The following is a 20,929-nucleotide window of genomic DNA, read 5'->3' as shown; positions in this document are numbered from 1 at the left end:
TTTTCCTCTCTTTCTTCCTCTGAAGAATTAGAGTCCAAGAGAGTCCTAAGCTTTGAGCCTTCCGCTTGGGATAGGGACCGTAGTGATTCCCTTACTTCCAGCCGGATCATTTCCCTCAGATTTGTCGGAGTTACTGACTCTTCTGCTACCTAGGGGAGGACAATATAGGAGATAACTAATATCTGACCTAATGTCACTACCACCAACCCGCTCCTGTAGAACTCACCGTCTGCTGTATACAGGGGGCATATAGTTTTTTTGAACAAGAGTCAGGTAGAGGGACTCCACAGAGGGCACACTCCTTATGTTTAGACTTTCCCGTACTCTTCTTCCCCTGGAATGATAAAGTATAAGGGGCCCGCGTCACAGAGTGAACTTTCACGTAGATCACTTACCCGTGCGCCAAAGTAAAGTACAGGAATCCGAGGGGTTTCTTTAGTCGAAGCTCTGGATCCTTGTTCGGAAGAGCTCTTACGACTGGGCTGGTCGCCTCTATCCTTCTGTTTGGGCTTCTGACGTACCTCGTCTGGCAGCTGCTGCTGCTCACCACCACTATCCATGACGAAATGCGACCAAAAGCAGGGATCTAACATCTCCACCTGCATAAATACCCCTTGGATCCGGTCAGCAGATGGGCCAGCGCTGTCCCTATTGGTCCAGGATACAGCAGAGGGCAGGAGATCTTGCGGTCAAAACCGGCACACAGACGCGATGGGCGCCGCCATCTTGGGACGACTGCGCATGCGCAGACATCCAGCGACCCGGAAGCGGCCGCTAACCCCGCCCCCTGACGTCACTGCACCCGGAAATGCTCCAGCATGCGCTGAGAGCTGTGCAGGACGCCGGGGATGGAGCGCAGCGCTCCGGGAGCTCACCCACACGCCTGAGCCCGGCACCCGCAGCCACGCCATACCGCTGCACCACCAATGGGAATACATACCTGCGCCGGCGCTGATGGAGGCAGGAAATCCTCCGGACTCCGCTCCCTGCTGCGAACGCCACTGCCGTGAAATCCAGCAAGGACCACCGTGGCGTCTCCAGGGATCTCCGCACCGGCCGAGGTAGGAGACCCCCCCGCTACCGTATTCGGCCGGCCGGCCTGGGCTCCTTCTGTAGGCAATCCGTCCCCTTCAGGAACAGGAAACCAACTGAGGCAAGGGAGAGGTACCGCCCTTTTGTATCTGTAGGTTTCCTGTTCCTAATGGGCGGATCCCCTCTCTCGTCGTGCTCGTCGTGCTGTCATGGGAGTCCGAGTAAAAAATAATTTTTAGTTTCACGGCTCTGCATTATAAACTTCTGTGAAGCACTTGGTGAGTCAAAGTGCTCACCACACATCTAGATAAGTTCCTTAGGGGGGTCTACTTTCCAAAATAGTGTCACTTGTGGGGGGTTTCAATGTTTAGGCACATCAGGGGCTCTCCAAACGCAACATGGTGTCCCATCTCAATTCAAGTCAATTTTGCATCGAAAAGTCAAATAGCGCTCCTTCGCTTCAGAGCTCTGTCATGCGCCCAAACAGTGGTTTACCCCCACATATGGGGTATCAGCGTACTCAGGACAAATTGTAAAACAATTTCTGGCGTCCATTTTCTCCTCTTACCCTTGGTAAAATAAAAAAAATTGGAGCTGAAGTATATTTTGTGTGAAAAAAAGTTAAATGTTCATTTTTATTTGAACATTCCAAAAATTCCTGTGAAACACCTGAAGGGTTAATAAACTTCTTTAATGTGGTTTTGAGCACCTTGAGGGGTGCAGTTTTTAGAATGGTGACACACTTGGTTATTTTCTATCATATAGACACCTCAAAATGACTTCAAATGAGATGTGGTCCCTAAAAAAAAAAACGGTGTTGTAAAAATGAGAAATTGTTGGTCAACTTTTAACCCTTATAACTCCCTAACAAAAAAAATTTTTGGTTCCAAAATTGTGCTGATGTAAAGTAGACATGTGGGAAATGTTATTTATTAAGTATTTTGTGTGACATATCTCTGTGATTTAAGGGCATAAAAATTCAAATTTGGAAAATTGCTAAATTTTTAAAATTTTCGCCAAATTTCCGTTTTTTTCACAAATAAACGCAAGTCTTATCGAATAAATTTTACCACTTTCATGAAGTACAATATGTCACGAGAAAATAATGTCAGAATCATCAGGATCCGTTGAAGCGTTTCAGAGTTATAACCTCATAAAGGGACAGTGGTCAGAATTGTAAAAATTGGCCTGGTCATTAACGTGCAAACCACCCTTGGGGCTTAAGGGGTTAAAGAGACATCGCAGCATTTCCTGGTAGGGTCTCAACCAATGACCCAGTGACCCATACTATTTCAGGCACCTTTGCCCTAAAGGAGGTGCCGCAGCAACAAGTGTTTCCTGTTGCTATTCCCAGGTTCCCCATACTCCCAGGTTCCCCGTACCTTTGAACCAGTATTCCGCCTGTATCCTGCTAATCTTCTCTGTTTCCTCAGTGTGCCAGCCATGCCTTCCTACGTCTCCTTGAATGATGCCTGAACTCCCGGTGCCAGTTTTTACCCGCTCCAGCCTGCTGCCTGGTTCTGCCGCTTGCCTTCTGCTGAGTTCACCGCTACCCACAACTACTGCCAGTCCGCCTGTTCCACTGGGTCAGCTTCCACATGTCCAGGGTCTAACTGGAGGCAGCACCTGCGTCCCTCAGGCATTCCATTCCAACCCCATTTGAGGGGACTTACTACAGGTGTCTGAAACTCACATAGTCACACCCCCTTTGGAGCACCCTGGACCGTGGTCCATTGGTTCCACAAAAATTTCAATAAAGGAATGTACACTGCAACATCTGTGTCTTAGTTTCCATTAGTTACACCTTGTTTTACTGAGCCGCTGGAAGTGCCACTCTCCCTCTTTTTTTTTCCTTCTATTTTTGCTGTGCTGCACCAGCTGGAGACATGGCAACCAGCGGTTTTGTCTCCCATGGACGCTAATCTTAAGGTACTGTCACACTAGACGATATCGCTAGCGATCCGTGACGTTGCAGCGTCCTCGCTAGCGATATCGTCCAGTGTGACAGGCAGCAGCGATCAGGCCCCTGCTGTGCTGTCGCTGGTCGGGGAAGAAAGTCCAGAACTTTATTTCGTCGCTGGACTCCCCGCAGACATCGCTGAATCGGCGTGTGTGACACCGATTCAGCGATGTCTTCACTGGTAACCAGGGTAAACATCGGGTAACTAAGCGCAGGGCCGCGCTTAGTAACCCGATGTTTACCCTGGTTACCAGCGTAAAAAAACAAACAGTACATACTTACATTCAGCTGTCTGTCCCTTGCCGTCTGGTTCCTGCCTTGACTGCTGGCCATAAAGTGAAAGCAGAGCACAGCCACAGCGGTGAGTCACCGCTGTGTGACTCACCGCTGTGCTGTGCTTTCACTTTCACTTTGCGGCCAGCAGTCAGTGCAGGAACCAGACGGCAAGGGACAGACAGCTGAATGTAAGTATGTACTGTTTGTTTTTTTACGCTGGTAACCAGGGTAAACATCGGGTTACTAAGCGCGGCCCTGCGCTTAGTTACCCGATGTTTACCCTGGTTACCGGGGACCTCGGGATCGTTGGTCGCTGGAGAGCTGTCTGTGTGACAGCTCTCCAGCGACCAAACAGCGACGCTGCAGCGATCCGGATCGTTGTCGGTATCGCTGCAGCGTCGCTATGTGTGACGGTACCTTTACAAGCGTGCTAAGCTCCAACCACCCACTGTTTCTCACAGTACTCCCCCGACACAGGTGCAGAGTACACAGATGATTTTTTTGCACAGTATTCCCCAAGACACGGGTACAGAGTAAAAAGAGCTTTTTTTAGGCACAGAACTCCCAAAAGCAGGTGTCGTAATCTATGTTCTCTGTCATGATGTCATGTCATGATCTATGATCAGCGCTAATCCGGTTATTTCCACAAGTATAAAACATGTAATACTGGTGGATAAAAGAAGACTGAACAAAAGATATTTTAACCCCTTAACGACCGCCGATACGCCTTTTAACGGCGGCCGCTAAGGGTACTTAAACCACAGCGCCGTTAATTAACGGCGCTGTGGAAAAAGTAAATAGCGCCCCCCAGAGTCGGATTTTCTCCGGGGTCTCGGCTGCTGGGGGTAGCCAAGACCCCAGAGAACATGATTCGGGTCGGTTTTTACCGACCCCGCTTTTGCGATCGCCGGTAATTAACCGTTTACCGGCGATCGCAAAAAAAAAGCGATTTCTTTTTAATTTCTCTGTCCTGCGATGTGATCGCACATCAGAGGACAGAGAAATGGGGTCCCACATAGCCCCCCAATACTTATCTGTCTCCCCCGGTGCTCCTCGTGGCTCCCGATGGGCGCCGCCATCTTTTTCCGGCAAAAAAATGACGGGCGCATGCGCAGTGCGCCCGCCGGCCGGCACCGGGAGAATCTTTAGGGTCTCGGCTGCCGGGGGTAGCCGAGACCCCAAAGAACATGATCGGGGTCGGTTTTACCGACCCCTGTTTTACGATCGCCGGTAATTAACTGTTTACCGGCGACCGCAAAAAAAAAAAAGCAAAGTGTAATTCTCTGTCCTCTGATGTGATCGCACATCAGAGGACAGAGAAATAGGGGAATTCGGGGACCCTATTATACTCCCCAATGTCCCTGGGTCCTCCTGCTGCTCCTCCTGGCCGCCGGGGAAAAGAAAATGGCGGGCGCATGTGCAGTGCGCCCACCATCTATCGCCATCTGCCGGCCGGCAGGAGAAGAGCAGTTGGGGCTAAAATTAGGGTTAGGGCAAGGGTTAGGGTTAGGGTTGGGGCTAAATTTAGGGTTAGGGTTGGGGCTAAATTTAGGGTTAAGGTTGGGGCTAAATTTAGGGTTAGGGTTGGGGCTAAATTTAGGGTTAGGTTTGGGGCTAAATTTAGGGTTAAGGTTGGGGCTAAATTTAGGGTTAGGGTTGGGGCTAAATTTAGGGTTAAGGTTGGGGCTAAATTTAGGGTTAGGGTTGGGGCTAAATTTAGGGTTAGGCTTCTCTCACACTTACGTCGATACGGGGCCGTCGCAATGCATCGGCCCGACATACCGACGCACGTTGTGAAAATTGTGCACAACGTGGGCAGCGGATGTAGTTTTTCAATGCATCCGCTGCCCAATCTATGTCCTGGGGAGGAGGGGGCGGAGTTACGGCCACGCATGCGCGGTCAGAAATGGCGGACGCGACGTACAAAAAAAGTTACATTGAACGTTTTTTTGTGCCGACGGTCCGCCAAAACACAACTGATCCAGTGCACGATGGACGCGACGTGTGGCCATCCGTCACGATCCGTCGGCAATACAAGTCTATGGGCAAAAAACGCATCCTGCGGGCACATTTCCAGGATCCGTTTTTTGTCCAAAACGACGGATTGCGACGGATGCCAAACAACGCAAGTGTGAAAGTAGCCTTAGGGCTAGGGCTAAAGTTAGGGCTAAAGTTAGGGCTAGGGTTGGGGCTAAAGTTAGGGTTAGGGTTGGGATTAGGGTTAGGGTTTGGATTAGGGTTGGCATTAGGGTTACGCTTGGGATTAGGGATAGGTTTGGGATTAGGGTTAAGGTTAGGGTTGTGATTAGGGGTGTATTGGGACTAGGGTTAGGTTTGAGGTTAGGGTTGAGATTAGGATTAGGGGTGTGTTGGATTTAGGGTTTTGATTAGGGTTATGGTTAGGGTTGTCATTAGGGTTGTTTTGGGGTAAGGGTTGTGATTATCGTTAGGGTTAGTGATTAGGATTATGGATCGGGTTGGGATTAGGGTTAGGGTTGTGTTGGGGTTAGGGTTGGAGCTAGAATTGGGGGGTTTTCATTGTTTAGGTACATCAGGGGGTCTCCAAACACGACAGCCAATTTTGCGCTCAAAAAGTCAAAGAGTGCTCCCTCCCTTCTGAGCTCTGCGGTGCGCGCAAACAGTGGGTCACCCACACATATGGGGCATCAGCGTACTCGGGATAAATTGGACAACAACTTTTGGGGTCCAATTTCTCCTGTTACGCTTGTGAAAATAAAAACTTGGGTGCTACAAAATCTTTTTTGTGGAAAAATTTTTTTTTTATTTTCACGACTCTGCATTCTAAACTTCTGTGAAGCACTTGGGCATTCAAAGTTCTCACCACACATCTAGATAAGTTCCTTGGGGGGGGGGGTCCAGTTTCCAAAATGGCGTCACTTGTGGGGGGTTACTACTGTTTAGGTACATCAGGGGCTCTGCAATCGCAACATAACACCAGCAGACCATTCTATCTAAGTCTGCATTCCAAAACGGCGCTCCTTCCTTCCAAGCTCTGCGGTGCGCCGAAACAGTGGTTTATCCCCACATATGGGGTACCAGCATACTCAGGACAAATTGGACAACAACTTTTGGGGTCCGATTTCTCTTGTTATCCTTGTGAAAATAAAAACTTGGGGGCTAAAAAAATCTTTTTTGTGGGAAAAAAAATATTTTTTATTTTCACGACTCTGCATTCTAAACTTCTATGAAGCACTTGGGCATTCAAAGTTCTCACCACACATCTAGATAAGTTCCATGGGGGGTCTAGTTTCCAAAATGGGGTCACTTGTGGGGGGTTTCTACTGTTTAGGCACATCAGGGGCTCGCCAAACGCGACATGGCGTCCAAACTCAATTCCAGCCAATTCTGCATTGAATAAGTCAAACGGCACTCCTTCACTTCCAAGTTCAGCGGTGCGCCCAAAAAGTGGTTTACCCCCACATATGGGGTATTGGCGTATTCAGGAGAAATTGCATAACAAAATTTATGGTTACATTTCTGTTTTTACACTTGTGAAAATAAAAAAAATGGTTCTGAATTAAGATGTTTGCAAAACAAAGTTAAATGTTCATTTTTTCCTTCCACATTGTTTCAGTTCCTGTGAAGCACGTAAAGGGTTAATAAACTTCTTGAATGTGGTTTTGAGAACCTTGAGGGGTGCAGTTTTTAGAATGGTGTCACACTTCGTTATTTTCTATCATGTAGACCCCTCAAAATGACTTCAAATGTGATGTGGTCTCTAAAAAAAATGGTGTTGTAAAAATGAGAAATTGCTGGTCAACTTTTTCCCCTTATAACTCCCTAACAAAAAAAAATTTGCTTCCAAAATTCTGCTGATGTAAAGTAGACATGTGGGAAATGTTATTTATGAACTATTTTTCGTGACATATCTCTCTAATTTAAGGGCATAAAAATACAAAGTTTGAAAATTGCAAAATTTTAAAAATCTTCGCCATATTTCCGTTTTTTTCATAAATAATCGCAAGTAATATCGAAGAAATGTTACCACTAACATGAACTACAATATGTCACGAAAAAACAATCTCAGAATCAGCGGGATCCGTTGAAGCGTTCCAGAGTTATAACCTCATAAAGTGACAATGGTCAGAATTGTAAAAATTGGCTCTGTCACTAAGGGGATAAACATAGATCGCAGGGCAGATCTCATGACACCTTTTCTCCACCTACCTGATGATCCTGAGGAACATCGGGATCTTCTTGTTTACAGTCCTGTGGTAGAAGAGGACGGGGACATCTCTCTGGTGTTGTCCTCTTACTGGATAGAACTGGAGGAAACACATTCAGGTACTGAATTCATTTTTTACATACAGATAATTATAGGCCGTTGTATTTAGTCCTAACAATTACCTGGTGATGTAAGGGGCTGGGGAACCTCCATCATGATGTCCTTGTACAGATCTTTGTGTCCTTCTAAATACTCCCACTCCTCCATAGAGAAATAGATGGCGTAGTCCTGACACCTTATAGGAACCTGACACATACAATGATACCGTCATACCCGGATCCCTTCATAGTGTTACTGTATAATGTCCCAGCATTCCCAGCAGTGTCACCTCTCCAGTCAGAAGCTCAATCATCTTGTAGGTGAGTTCTAGGATCCTCTGGTCATTGATATCCTCATGTATCAGGGGGCGAGGTGGAGACCCCGAGACAGTGCTCAGGGTTCTTCCCAATTCCTCAAACACAGGGGCCTCACAGCGCACACTGGAGGTCATTTTTACTACTGTGTAATCCTGGTTATGTGTCCTTCTAAATACTCCCACTCCTCCATGGAGAAATACATGGAGACATCCTGACACCTTATAGGAACCTGACACATACAATGATACCGTCATCACCCCGATCCCTTCATAGCGTTAATGTATAATATCCCAGCAATCCCAGCAGTGTCACCTCTCCAGTCAGTAGCTTAGACATCTTGTAGGTGAGATCTAGGATCTTCTGGTCATTGATGTCCTCATGTATCAGGGTGTGAGGTGGAGGCTCAGTCTTTGGGCTCAAGGATCTTCTGCATCCATCAGACACAGGGGTCTGACAGCGCTCACTAGAGGTCTTCTTCACCACTGTGTAATCCTGGTTATGGAGAGACACATTAATAAATCTCACTACAGACATTTCCAGAGTCCTCACCTCTCCAGTTCTGTCCATCTGTTATTCCCATAGATAAGAATGATGTAATGTGACAACATCAGAATCTCTCACCTCTCCAGTAAGCCGGAAGAGGATCTCTAGGGTGAGGTGTAATATCCTCTCCACCATCTTGTCCCTGTCCCTTTCCTCCGTGATGGACAAATCAGAAAAATCCTCTAATATTGAAAATCTCCTCTGAGCAGATCCAATATTGTAGGAATCTGAAAGGGAAAAAGATGAGATGTTACATTATAAAGGATCCTGTGTAATAATACAATTACTGTAGATGATAAGAATTATATATCTACTAATAAATCCCATATATTTTAGGCCACAGCTGAATACGTTTCTCATAGTTCATCTTCCATAGTGCTAATTCGCGACTCACTTAGGTCTCTTTCTCATGTCCGTGTCTACGATACGTATGGTGACAGTTTTCATACGTACACACATTCAAGTGAATGGGTCTGTGCACGTCAGTTTGTTTCCACAGACCGTGTGTCCGTGGGCAAAATATCCTGACATGTTTTTAACAGCAGCACAGGCTGCAAAACGTCCTGCACACGAATGACACCCAGGGATATCATCCATGTGACATGTACCGGTGTCTGAGAAGCAGTGGTACAGTTAGCTCTGTTCCGTGGCGACGGGTGCTGAAGACGGCTCTTATCCTTCTCCCCTGCTCTGCCGGCAATCAGCACAAATAGGGGAGAATGATGAGAGGTATATTCAACTGATAACAACGACAACAGGTGGTGGCTGCAGGGCAAGTGGGAAGAGCTGGGCAAAGTGACAGAATTGGTGCATCTACTAGATGTGCCTTTTCTGGGCAGATGCAAGCTGCGATTTTTAGGCTGGGGAGGGGGGCTATATCATTTGCCCCTTACCAGCCCCCAATTGTCTACTGTAGCAAGGCTGGTTGTCAAAAATGGGGGTCCCCACGCTGTTTTTAGAATTAAATAATTGTAAAAAAAACTGTGTGGGCACCACTTTATCCTTGATAACCAGCCTTGCTGAAGCTGACAGCTGAGGGTTGCAGCCCCCAGATGTGAGTTTTGTGTGGCTGGTAATAGAAAATAGAGGGGAACCCACATCAGTTTTATTTATTTATAGCACAGCCGGCGCCTGCTCTCACGGTTATCAGCGGCAGCAGGAGTACGCTGATGGGAGTAATATATACCTATAGCTAAATCCAGCTATCATGAGTCAAATTCTGAACTGCTGATGAAGACTGCCAGCAAGATGATATTTTTAAAAAACTTTATTTCAAATACCGTAAGTTTCAAAGTCAACGCGTTTCAAAGTCACGCAGGTCCTCTTCCTCAGGACAAAACCTTATAATTGAACTATCAAATCTGTATGTCTTATATGCAGTCTTTAAAAAAGGAAACAACAAACTGGGCACATGACATGTCAAAGTTTATAGACAAATGCATCACAAAAACTCTTATATTGCACTGCATAGAACAAACCGCATATGGTAAAAACCTCTGAATTGAATGAACAAGATCATCTAAAGCGATTGGAAAAATTATAAATGTATAAAAAGGGTGGCACTAAAATAAAGCATTATTTCTTATTAAAACGATGTTTATTTGCCTGAGTATCATCTTGTGTGAGCTACGAACTGGTGTTCAAATGAACATCTGAAAGTATTAAGCCTGTGGTGTAACTGGCTGATGATATTGGAGTGAAAGTGCAGCTAGATTCTGTGGTAGTTACCGACTGTCAGCATTAAGGCAGATGGATATATGCTGACAAACAAGCTGTGGGGGACAAAACTGAACCAGTTGTGAAATGAAGCAATTAGTGAGCGTGCTGGTGAGATCAATACAAAACCTGATGGCTTCATGCAGGAAGCAGGTAACGTGCACATCGGTGTGACATGCAGAAGTAGTGCTAAGTGCTGTGCTTCAAAAGTATCCAGCAACTAGAAGGGTTAACAGTCATAGAAGAAAGGGAGTGGTTAGCAGAACACCAGGAGGATTGGGGGAAACTTGTTTAGTAATGTTTACTGTTCTGGCAGCAGCCAAAGGGATGAGTGGTGTCTGATCTATCTCTCACAATAGTTCAGATAGGGACACAGAATTCCATTACAGAGTGGAGTTGGGCTAACCCCCCTGTACTGCGAGTTGAGAAAGTCTATCAGGAGCAGGAAGATATGGAAGAAGTTGTGTTAGAGGGATAATCTCCCTCAGCAAACCCTCCATTACACTGTGCTAGAAGGAATGCTGTGTACTACTGTGCTTTTGTAAAGAGTCTTCATCTGTGCTGAACTGTGCTATCAAAAGAGACTGTCAGTCAATGTGCCTCTAAGAAGCAGCTGTAGTGTTTATGAAGCCTGTGCTTAAGAGACTTGAATTGTACTGGATGTGCTGTGACATTAAACTACACTGTTAATGTTCCTGAGGACTCTATCAATTGTATCTGTGAGAGCAGTGGATCCATCTTGTGCCAGAGGAAGCTGAAGTGCATGGTCGCCCTGACTAACAGTCCCCCCAGAGTTCCAAAGAATCCATGAGACCGGTCCCGCCCCTATTTGAACCTAGCGGTGTGCTCGTAACATCAGGCCTGAAGAATAGAAGGAGAGACACCAGAACAGGTTCCATCCACCTGAGTATATCAATTACCGTATTTCTCATTCTGTCTGGGTGTGGAGGTGGCAACCAATAAAATAAAACTTCCAACAAAAAAAAGATGTGGAAGAGCATGCAACGAATACCGAAGAGTTCTGGCAGCCTGGAGAGTATCAGAGAAGTAGGATGAACACGAAAAATAAGGGGGAAAGGATTTTTTTTTAGTACCGACTAACAAAAAACTGAAGTCTACAATTTCAATGTCACATATTGGCATCAGTAGAATTTGTAAAATAGGGGGATATTTAAGTGTTGTGTAGTCCCACTAACATGAATGAAGGGTAAGGGGGATGTGGTGATATTGCGAGAATGTAGTGAAAATGAGTTATAAACCAAAAGTAGGAAATATAATAATTGGTGTTGAAAATTTAAATGAAAATAAATAATATATAGAAAAATGGAGTCAGAAGATAGAAATGGTCATAAAAAAAAATTCTGTTATTTGGAGTCAGAGTATTCAGTTTATAAATCCAGAAGACTTAGTTCCAGTTTAATTGTTCCATCCGGTTGTTGGCCTGTGGGGGAATCTCCTCTACAGGAAATATTCTCAAATGCTTCAATTCTTTATTGCGCATGGTAGTACAATGACATGAGAGACCAGGTTTAACCCCTGAGTGACAGAGCCAATTTTGTACTTAATGACCCGGCCAATGTGTACAATTCTGACCACTGCTACTTTATGAGGTTGTAACTCTGGAACGCTTCAACGTATCCCTCTGATTCTGAGACTGTTTTTTCGTGACATATTGTACTTCAAGATAGTGGAAGTTTTTCTTCGATATGACTTGGGTTTATTTATTTAAAAAAATGGAAATTTGGCAAAAAATTTTGAAACTTTTGCAATTTTGAAACTTTTAATTTTTGTGCCCTTAAATCAGAGAGCCATATTGCACAAATTAGTTAATAAATAACATTTCCCACATGTCTGCTTTACATCAGCACAATTGTTTTTTGTTAGGAAGTTATAAGGGTTAAAAGTTGACCAGCGATTAATCATTTTTCCAACAAAATTTACAAAACCATTTTTTTAGGAACTGCCTCACATTTGAAGTGAGTTTGGTGGGGTCTATGTGAAAGAAAATACCCAAAAGTGACACCCTCAAGGTGCTCAAAAACACATTCAAAGTTTATTAACCCTTCAGGTGCTTCATGAGAACTAAAGAAATGCGGAAGGAAAAAAAAATGAACATTTTACTTTTTTTTCACTAAAAAATTACTTTAGACCCAACCTTTTTTCTTTTCACAAGGGTAGCAGAAGAAAATGAACAACATTTGTTGTGCAATGTGTTGTGTATAGAGGGCAGGGATCAGAAGGGAAGGAGCATCGGTTGATTTTTTTAATGCAAAATTGGCTGGAATCAATTGCGGGCTCCATGTTGCGTTTGGAGACCCCTCAATTCTGACTCTAAGGCCGGCTTCACACTTGCGAGTTTTACGGACGTAAGAGCGCAGAAACTACGTCCGTAAAACTCGCAAAAAATACGGCACAATTATTCTCTATGCCCCTGCTCCTATCTGCCGTATTTTACTGATCAGTATTATACGGCTTTCTACGGCCGTACAAAATCGCAGCATGCTGCGTTTGTCACCGTACTGCGCAAGAAATACGCCAATGAAAGTCTATGGAAGCGTGAAAAATACGGATTACACACGGACAAGCAGTGTGACTTGCGAGAAATACGCAGCGCTGTTAGAGAGAAAAGCCGGCAATTCAGTGCGGTGTACAGTAACATCACACTGACAGCTTACAGTCCAATAGGTAGAATAAATGTGTACACACACACACATATATATATATATATATATATATATATACCTATTCTATGTCAGTGAGACACATATATGTATATATATTAATATTTATTCCAGCGCTATACAGCTTGAAAGCCGGTAATTCAATTACCGGCTTTTTCTTTCTCCTTCCTAAACCCGACATGATTTGAGACATGGTTTACATACAGTAAACCATGTCTTCTCTCCATTTTTTTTGCAGATTCCACACTACTAAAGCTCCCAGGCTTTCTAGGAAAGTTCCCATGATCTATGAACATCCAGCAGAGGGCGCCTCACCGCAAATGAAGCTAAATATAGATCATTGATCTATATTTAGCCTCATTCCCCGGGGTTTTGCAGCAAGGAGCAGCCTGCATTAGCGGAACTCCTTGCTGCAAAATGTTTTAACCCCTTCAGAAGGATTTACATCGTTGGACGTTACAGATCTGCGGAGGGTAAGTATATTGTTGGTTTATTATGTTTTTTTACTTACAGAACGAGGGTCTTCAGTGACTGGATTGGGCATAGAATAAAATACTCCAACAACCATTGTTTTTATTTCATTAAAATAATTTTAAATAATGTGTTTGTGTTTTATTTAACCCTTTACTACAATTGGATTAATAATGGATAGGTGTCATAATTGACGCCTCTCCATTATTAATTAGGCTTAATGTCACCTTACAATAGCAAGGTGGCATTAACCCTTCATTACCCCATATCCCACCGCTACACGGGAATGGGAAGAGAGTGGCCAAGTGCCAGAATAGGCGCATCTTCCAGATGTGCCTTTTCTGGGGTGGCTGGGGGCAGATGTTTTTAGCCAGGGGGGGGCCAATAACCATGGACCCTCTCCAGGCTATTAATATCTGCCCTCAGTCACTGGCTTTACTACTCTGGCGGAGAAAATTGCGCGGGAGCCCACGCCAATTTTTTCCGCCATTTAACCCATTATTTTAAGAGCTAGAACGGCCAAATTTTGCAGATACACACTACTGACATTAGTAGTGTGGAATCTGCAAAAAAAATGGAGAGAAGACATGGTTTACTGTATGTAAAACATGTCTCAAATCACGTCGGGTTTTAGGAAGGAGAAAGAAAAAGCCGGTAATTGAATTACCGGCTTTCAAGCTGTATAGCGCTGGAAAAAATATTAATATATACACATATATGTGTCTACTGATATATATATATATATATATAGACAGTATATATATATTTTTTTTCTTTTTGGGACACATGGATCACTTCTATAGCGGTATGTTGGTTTTGCAAGCATGCGAGAAAACCACGCAGTACGGATGCCATACGGATTACATACGGAGGATGCCATGCGCAAAAAACGCTGACACACCCTGCCTACGGAGGAGCTACGGACCACTATTTTCGGGACTTTACAGCATATTACGGCCGTAATATACGGACTGTATTTTCATACGCTGAGTGTGAAGCCGGCCTAACACTAACACAGCCCTAACCATAACCTTAAACCCTAGTCCCAATCCTAACCCTAGCTCTAAAACTAGCCTTAATCCTAGCCCAACCATAACCCTAGCCCCAAACCTAACCCTAGCTATAACTCCAACCATAACCAGAAGTGGGAGAAGGAAGGATTTATTTATTAGAATGAGGGTGGGTGGTGCCATATTGTGGGGGGCAACTTGTACTATCAAAATGTGTGTGGCGAGGATGGAGATACTGGGGGGGACATTATACTGTATGTGGGGGATGGCAGTACTGGAGGAACATTATACTGTGTGGTGGGGGATGGTGGTACTGGGGGAAAATTATACTGTGTGGTGGGGGATGGCGGTACTGTGGGAACATTATACTGTGCGTGGGGGGATGGCGGTACTGGGGGAACATTATACTGTGTGTGGGGGGATGGAGGTACTGGGGGAACATTATACTGTGTGTGGGGGGATGGCGATACTGGGGGAATATTATACTGTGTGTGGGGGATGGAGGTACTGGGGGAACATTATACTGTGTGGGGGGGATGGAGGTACTGGGGGAACATTATACTGTGTGGGCCGATGGCGGTACTGGGGGAACATTATACTGTGTGTGGAGGGATGGTGGTACTGGGGGAACATTATACTGCAGGGATGTCAAACTGCATTCCTCGAGGGCTACAAACAGGTCATGTTTTCAGGATTTCCTTGTACTGCACAGGTGATAATTTAATCACCTACACAAATAATGAGTTGGTGATTAAATTATCACCTGTGCAGTACAAGGAAATCCTGAAAACATGACCTGTTTGCAGCCCTCGAGGAATGCAGTTTGACACCCCTGTTATACTGTGTGTGGGGGGGATGGCGGTACTGGGGGAACATTATACTGTGTGTGGGGGGGATGGCGGTACTGGGGGAACATTATACTGTGGGGGGGGGGATGGCGATACTGGGGGAACATTATACTGTGTGTGGGGGAATGGCGGTACTGGGGGAACATTATACTGTGTGTGGGGGGATGGCAATACTGGGGGAACATTATACTGTGTGGTGGGATGGAGGTACTGGGGGAACATTATACTGTGTGTGGGGGATGGCGGTACTGTGGGAACATTATATTGTGTGTGGGGGGATGGCGGTATTGGGGGAACATTATACTGTGTGTGGGGGGATGGCGGTACTGGGGGAACATTGTACTGTGTGTGGGGGGATGGCGGTACTGGGGGAACATTATACTGTGTGTGGGGGGATGGCGGTACTGGGGGAACATTGTACTGTGTGTGGGGGGATGGCGGTACTGGGGGAACATTATACTGTGTGTGGGGGGATGGAGGTACTGGGGGAACATTATACTGTGTGTGGGGGGATGGCGATACTGGGGGAATATTATACTGTGTGTGGGGGATGGAGGTACTGGGGGAACATTATACTGTGTGGGGGGGATGGAGGTACTGGGGGAACATTATACTGTGTGGGCCGATGGCGGTACTGGGGGAACATTATACTGTGTGTGGGGGGATGGCGGTACTGGGGGAACATTATACTGTGTGTGGGGGGATGGCGGTACTGGGGGAACATTATACTGTGTGTGGGGGTATGGCGGTACTGGGGGAACATTATATTGTATGTGGGAAAATGGCGGTACTGTGGGAACATTATACTGTGTGGGGGGGGGAAAGTGGCACTGTACTATGTGAGCAATAGGTTTCCTTACTTCCTGCTTTTCATACTTGGTTCCAGGGCCGGCGTAATGCACAGGCAGACCAGGCAGCTGCCTGGGGCCCCCGCTCCTCCAAGGGCCCCCTGCTGGTTCTACAATGGAGCTTGCTTACAATTAAAATAGCACAAGGCAGTGCTTCGCTTTGCAGAAGAGGCAGACATAAGTGCATCTGTCTTATCTGTTCTGCAATGTGAGCATTTCCTGGCGGCGCTGCACTGCCTTGTGTTATCTATTGTAATATCGGCTGCAATCCCCGAGGCAGAAGCAGTCAGGCGTGTTCTACTGACCTGACCTGCGCTCTGCATGTTCTCGTGTTCTTCCGCTATGGCCGTCCATCCTCACTCTGCAGCAGGCTATAGGGTTATAATTTATACTGTGTCCTGGGCTGGCAGCTGCTGTTCAGCGGCAGGACCTTCCTATGTGATACCTGACCACTGACGTTAACCTGGACAAGAGCTGTGCCACCCGGAATAACCATGGAGGGAAACCAAAACTCTGGCACTTTACCAGGGCAGTCTCTTGTCCTGAACTGCCTGGTGCAGCTCAAGGGAGACTGATGGGTCATGATCCTTGGAAAAAGGTATGCACATTAGAAGAATAAGAGCTTTCTCTCTGTTGCCACCTATTGAAGTGCCAACTTCTGGAGGAGAACTAATCTACTATATAATTGTCTAAGGGTCACTTCTGTCTGTCTGTCTGTCCTTCTTTCTGTCACGGTTATTCATTCGCTGATTGGTCTCGGCAGCTGCCTGTCATAGCTGCCACGACCAATCAGCGACGGCCACAATCCGGAAGAAAATGGCCGCTCCTTCCTCCCTGCAGTCAGTGCCCGGCGTCCGTATACTCCCCTCCGGTCACCGCTCACACAGGGTTAATGGCAGCGTTGACCGCGGTGTAACGCACTCGGTTAACGCTGCTATTAACCCTGTGTGACCACCTTTTTACTATTCATGCTGCCTACGCAGCATGAATAGTAAAAATATCTAATGTTAAAAATTGATTAAAAAAATAGTTACATACTCACCCTCCGGTGGCCCCCCTGGATCAGGAACCGGCCTTTCCCGCTCCTCGCGACCCCCCCGGTGACCGCTGCATGCATTGCGGTCTCGCGAGATGATGACGCACGGTCTCGCGAGACCGCTACATCATCATCTCGCGAGACCACAATGCAATCTTCAGACTGGAGCGAGCGACAAGCATCTGGAACCGGCCGCTTCAATCCGGAGGCTCCAGGAGGTGAGTATGTAACTATTTTTTATTTTAATTCTTTTTTTTTTTTTTTTTAACAGGGATATGGTGCATACTACGTGACTGGCCAATATACTACGTGGCTGTGAGCTGTATACTACGTGGCTGTGTGCTGTATACGTCGCTCTGTGCTGTATACTACCTTGTCACTAGGCAATATACTACGTAACTGGGCAATATACTACGTGGCTGCGCAATATACTATGTCACTGGGCAATATACTACGTGGCTGGGCAATATACTACGTGACTGGGCAATATACTACGTGACTGGGCAATATACTACGTGGCTGGGCAATATACTACGTGGCTGGGCAATATACTACGTGGCTGGGCAATATACTACGTCACTGGGCAATATACTACGTCACTGGGCAATATACTACGTCGCTGGGCAATATACTACGTGGCTGGGCAATGTACTACGTGGCTGGGCAATATACTACGTGGCTGGGCAATATACTACGTGGCTGGGCAATGTACTACGTGGCTGGGCAATATACTACGTGGCTGGGCAATATAGCATGTGACTGGGCAATATACTACATGACTGGGCAATATACTACGTGACTGGGCAATATACTACGTGACTGAGCAATATACTACGTGGCTGGGCAATGTACTACGTGGCTGGGCAATATACTACGTGGCTGGGCAATATACTACGTGGCTGGGCAATATACTACGTGGCTGGGCAATATACTACGTGGACATACATATTCTAGATTATCCGATGCGTTAGAATCAGGCCACCATCTAGTCTACTAACTAATTGTCTAAGGGTCACTTCCGTCTTTCTGTCTGTCTGTCTGTCACGGATATTCATTGGTCGCGGCCTCTGCCTGTCATGGAATCCAAGTCGCTGATTGGTGTTGCCAGCTGCCAGTCATGGCTGCCGCGACCATTCAGCGACGGCCACAGTCCGATTAGTCCCTCCCTACACCCCTGCAGTCAGCGCCCGGCGCCCACTCCATACTCCCCGCAGTCACCGCTCACACAGGGTTAATGCCAGCGGTCACGGACCGCGTTATGCCGCGGGTAACTCACTCCGTTACCGCCGCTATTAACCCTGTGTGACCAAGTTTTTACTATTGATGCTGCCTATGCAGCGTCAATAGTAAAAAGATCTAATGTTAAAAATAATAAAAACAATTAAAAATCATCATATACTCACCCTCTGGTGCCTTTCCCGCTCCTCGCGATGCTCCGGTGCTAAGGATGGTATGCGACAAGGACCTTCCATGATGTCACGGTCATGTGACCGCGATGTCATCACAGGTCCTGCGCGCCTACGCGAGAAGGACCAGCCATGATGTCACAGTCATGTGACCGCAACGTCATCACACCCTGGGACCGGAAGCTGGTGACAGAACTACAAGGGGCCCTCTGATCGGAAGGCGAGTATATGTTTATTTTTTATTTTGTAACCTGTGACATACATGGCTGGGCAATATACTACGTCGCTGTGCAATATACTATGTGGCTCTGTGCTGTATACTACGTAACTGGGCAATATACTATGTGGCTTTGTGCTGTATACTACGTAACTGGGCAATATACTACGTGACTGGGCAATATACTACGTGGCTGGGCAATATACTACGTAACTGGGCAATATACTACGTGGCTGGGCAATATACTACGTGACTGGGCAATATACTACGTAACTGGGCAATATACTACGTGACTGGGCAATATACTACGTGACTGGGCAATATACTACGTGACTGGGCAATATACTACGTGGCTGGGCAATATACTACGTGACTGGGCAATATACTACGTAACTGGGCAATATACTACGTGACTGGGCAATATACTACGTCACTGGGCAATATACTACGTCGCTGGGCAATATACTACGTGGCTGGGCAATATACTACGTGGCTGGGCAATATACTACGTGGCTGGGCAATATACTACGTGGCTGGGCAATATACTACGTCGCTGGGCAATATACTACGTAACTGGGCAATATACTACGTGGCTGGGCAATATACTACGTGACTGGGCAATATACTACGTAACTGGGCAATATACTACGTGACTGGGCAATATACTACGTGACTGGGCAATATACTACGTGACTGGGCAATATACTACGTGGCTGGGCAATATACTACGTGACTGGGCAATATACTACGTAACTGGGCAATATACTACGTGACTGGGCAATATACTACGTCACTGGGCAATATACTACGTGGCTGGGCAATATACTACGTGGCTGGGCAATATACTACGTGGCTGGGCAATATACTACGTGGCTGGGCAATATACTACGTGGCTGGGCAATATACTACGTCGCTGGGCAATATACTACGTGGCTGGGCAATATACTACGTGGCTGGGCAATATACTACGTGGCTGGGCAATATACTACGTGGCTGGGCAATATACTACGTGACTGGGCAATATACTACGTGGCTGGGCAATATACTACGTGGCTGGGCAATATACTACGTGGCTGGGCAATATACTACGTCACTGGGCTATATACTACGAGGCCATACATATTCTAGAATACCCGATGCGTTAGAATCGGGCCACCATCTAGTTTATATTATAAATGCAAAGCTGCCTATAACGATTGCCAGATAATGTGCAGCACAGTAGAACGTAATATATATATAGTGAGTAACCTAGGTTTTTTGGTAAATTGTTTTTACTGTCAAGGTGATGTCACAGTGCTGGGAGAAGCCGCAGAAACTCAGCACAGGACCCGATTACGGCGAGGAAAGCAAAATTAAAAAAACAAAACTGCGCCTGGAAACAGGGATTTTTGAAACCAGAAAACCTCTTTAGAGGACTTGGCCATTTTCTGTTTTTGCGCTTTGATTTTTTTATCCAAGAGCCATTTTGATTGTTCCATTGAATTGTAGATGTGAATGATATTAACTTTACCATAAAATGTTCTGGAACAATATGCAATTCCACATTGGTCCCCATCATTATTCCTCAGCCGGAGTACAGAGGCCGGGAAACAAGCGGCGAATGACCTCAATGTTGTTAATCACTCTCGTTACGTGGCCTGAAGTCAGCGCATGTAACTACAACCAAAATGTTTCTGTGTGATGTGCAATATGTTAGTATTTGGGGCCTCATTTTAAACTTATGCCTAAAACCGGCCCTGCTTGGGTCATATCTATTAGAGGAAAAGGAATAAAAAATGTATGATCCTTACGGAGTACAACAGAAAAACACCAGAATAGTCTCAGCACTGAAGGGGTTACTGCCCCCCCCTAGTAATGGGGAATCTCCAGCACCTACCTCCACCTGCAGAGCCGCACACCACATATATGGCTGCTCTGTGCACAGGACCTGTGATGAGGTCACAGGAGGGGAGGAGTCAGGGGTCACATGATCAGGGGCCTCAGTGTATGCAGGACTCTGCTGTGCTGGTTGTCATGGTGCTGGATGAGGGGAAGTTTCTGTGTGGGGTCAGGAGGGGTTTACAGGGTGGATGTAGCGGAGCCGTGTGTGTGTACGAGGTGTACGGAGCAGAGCCGCGTGTGTACGAGGTGTACGGAGCGGAGCCGTGTGTGTACGAGGTGTACGGAGCAGAGCCGTGTATGTACGAGGTGTACGGAGCAGAGCCGTGTGTGTACGAGGTGTACGGAGCAGAGCCGTGTATGTACGAGGTGTACGGAGCGGAGCCACGTGTGTACGAGGTGTAC

The 20,929-nt window shown here is 46.2% G+C and overlaps 1 protein-coding gene across 1 annotated transcript in view; it reads right to left on the bottom strand.

Annotated features, from left to right (window-relative positions):
• The window catches only part of LOC138663808 (zinc finger protein 665-like), an 88,673-nt gene extending 68,102 nt beyond the window's left edge, over nt 1-20,571 (bottom strand). Inside the window, exons 1-5 of the mRNA XM_069750148.1 lie at nt 20,523-20,571; nt 8,492-8,640; nt 8,183-8,362; nt 7,637-7,760; nt 7,457-7,554 (exon numbers count right to left, since the gene is read on the bottom strand). Coding sequence (XP_069606249.1) covers nt 7,457-7,554; nt 7,637-7,760; nt 8,183-8,362; nt 8,492-8,548 — 459 coding nt within the window. The 5' untranslated portion in view covers nt 8,549-8,640; nt 20,523-20,571. The remainder of the gene's footprint in view (nt 1-7,456; nt 7,555-7,636; nt 7,761-8,182; nt 8,363-8,491; nt 8,641-20,522) is intronic.
• Between the last annotated feature and the right edge of the window lie 358 nt (nt 20,572-20,929).

The sequence above is a fragment of the Ranitomeya imitator genome, chromosome 2 (genome assembly GCF_032444005.1).
Source record: "Ranitomeya imitator isolate aRanImi1 chromosome 2, aRanImi1.pri, whole genome shotgun sequence".
NCBI lineage: Eukaryota > Metazoa > Chordata > Amphibia > Anura > Dendrobatidae > Ranitomeya > Ranitomeya imitator.
The sequence above is the reverse complement of the archived record's forward strand: the minus strand, read 5'-3'. Positions and strand labels throughout refer to the sequence as shown.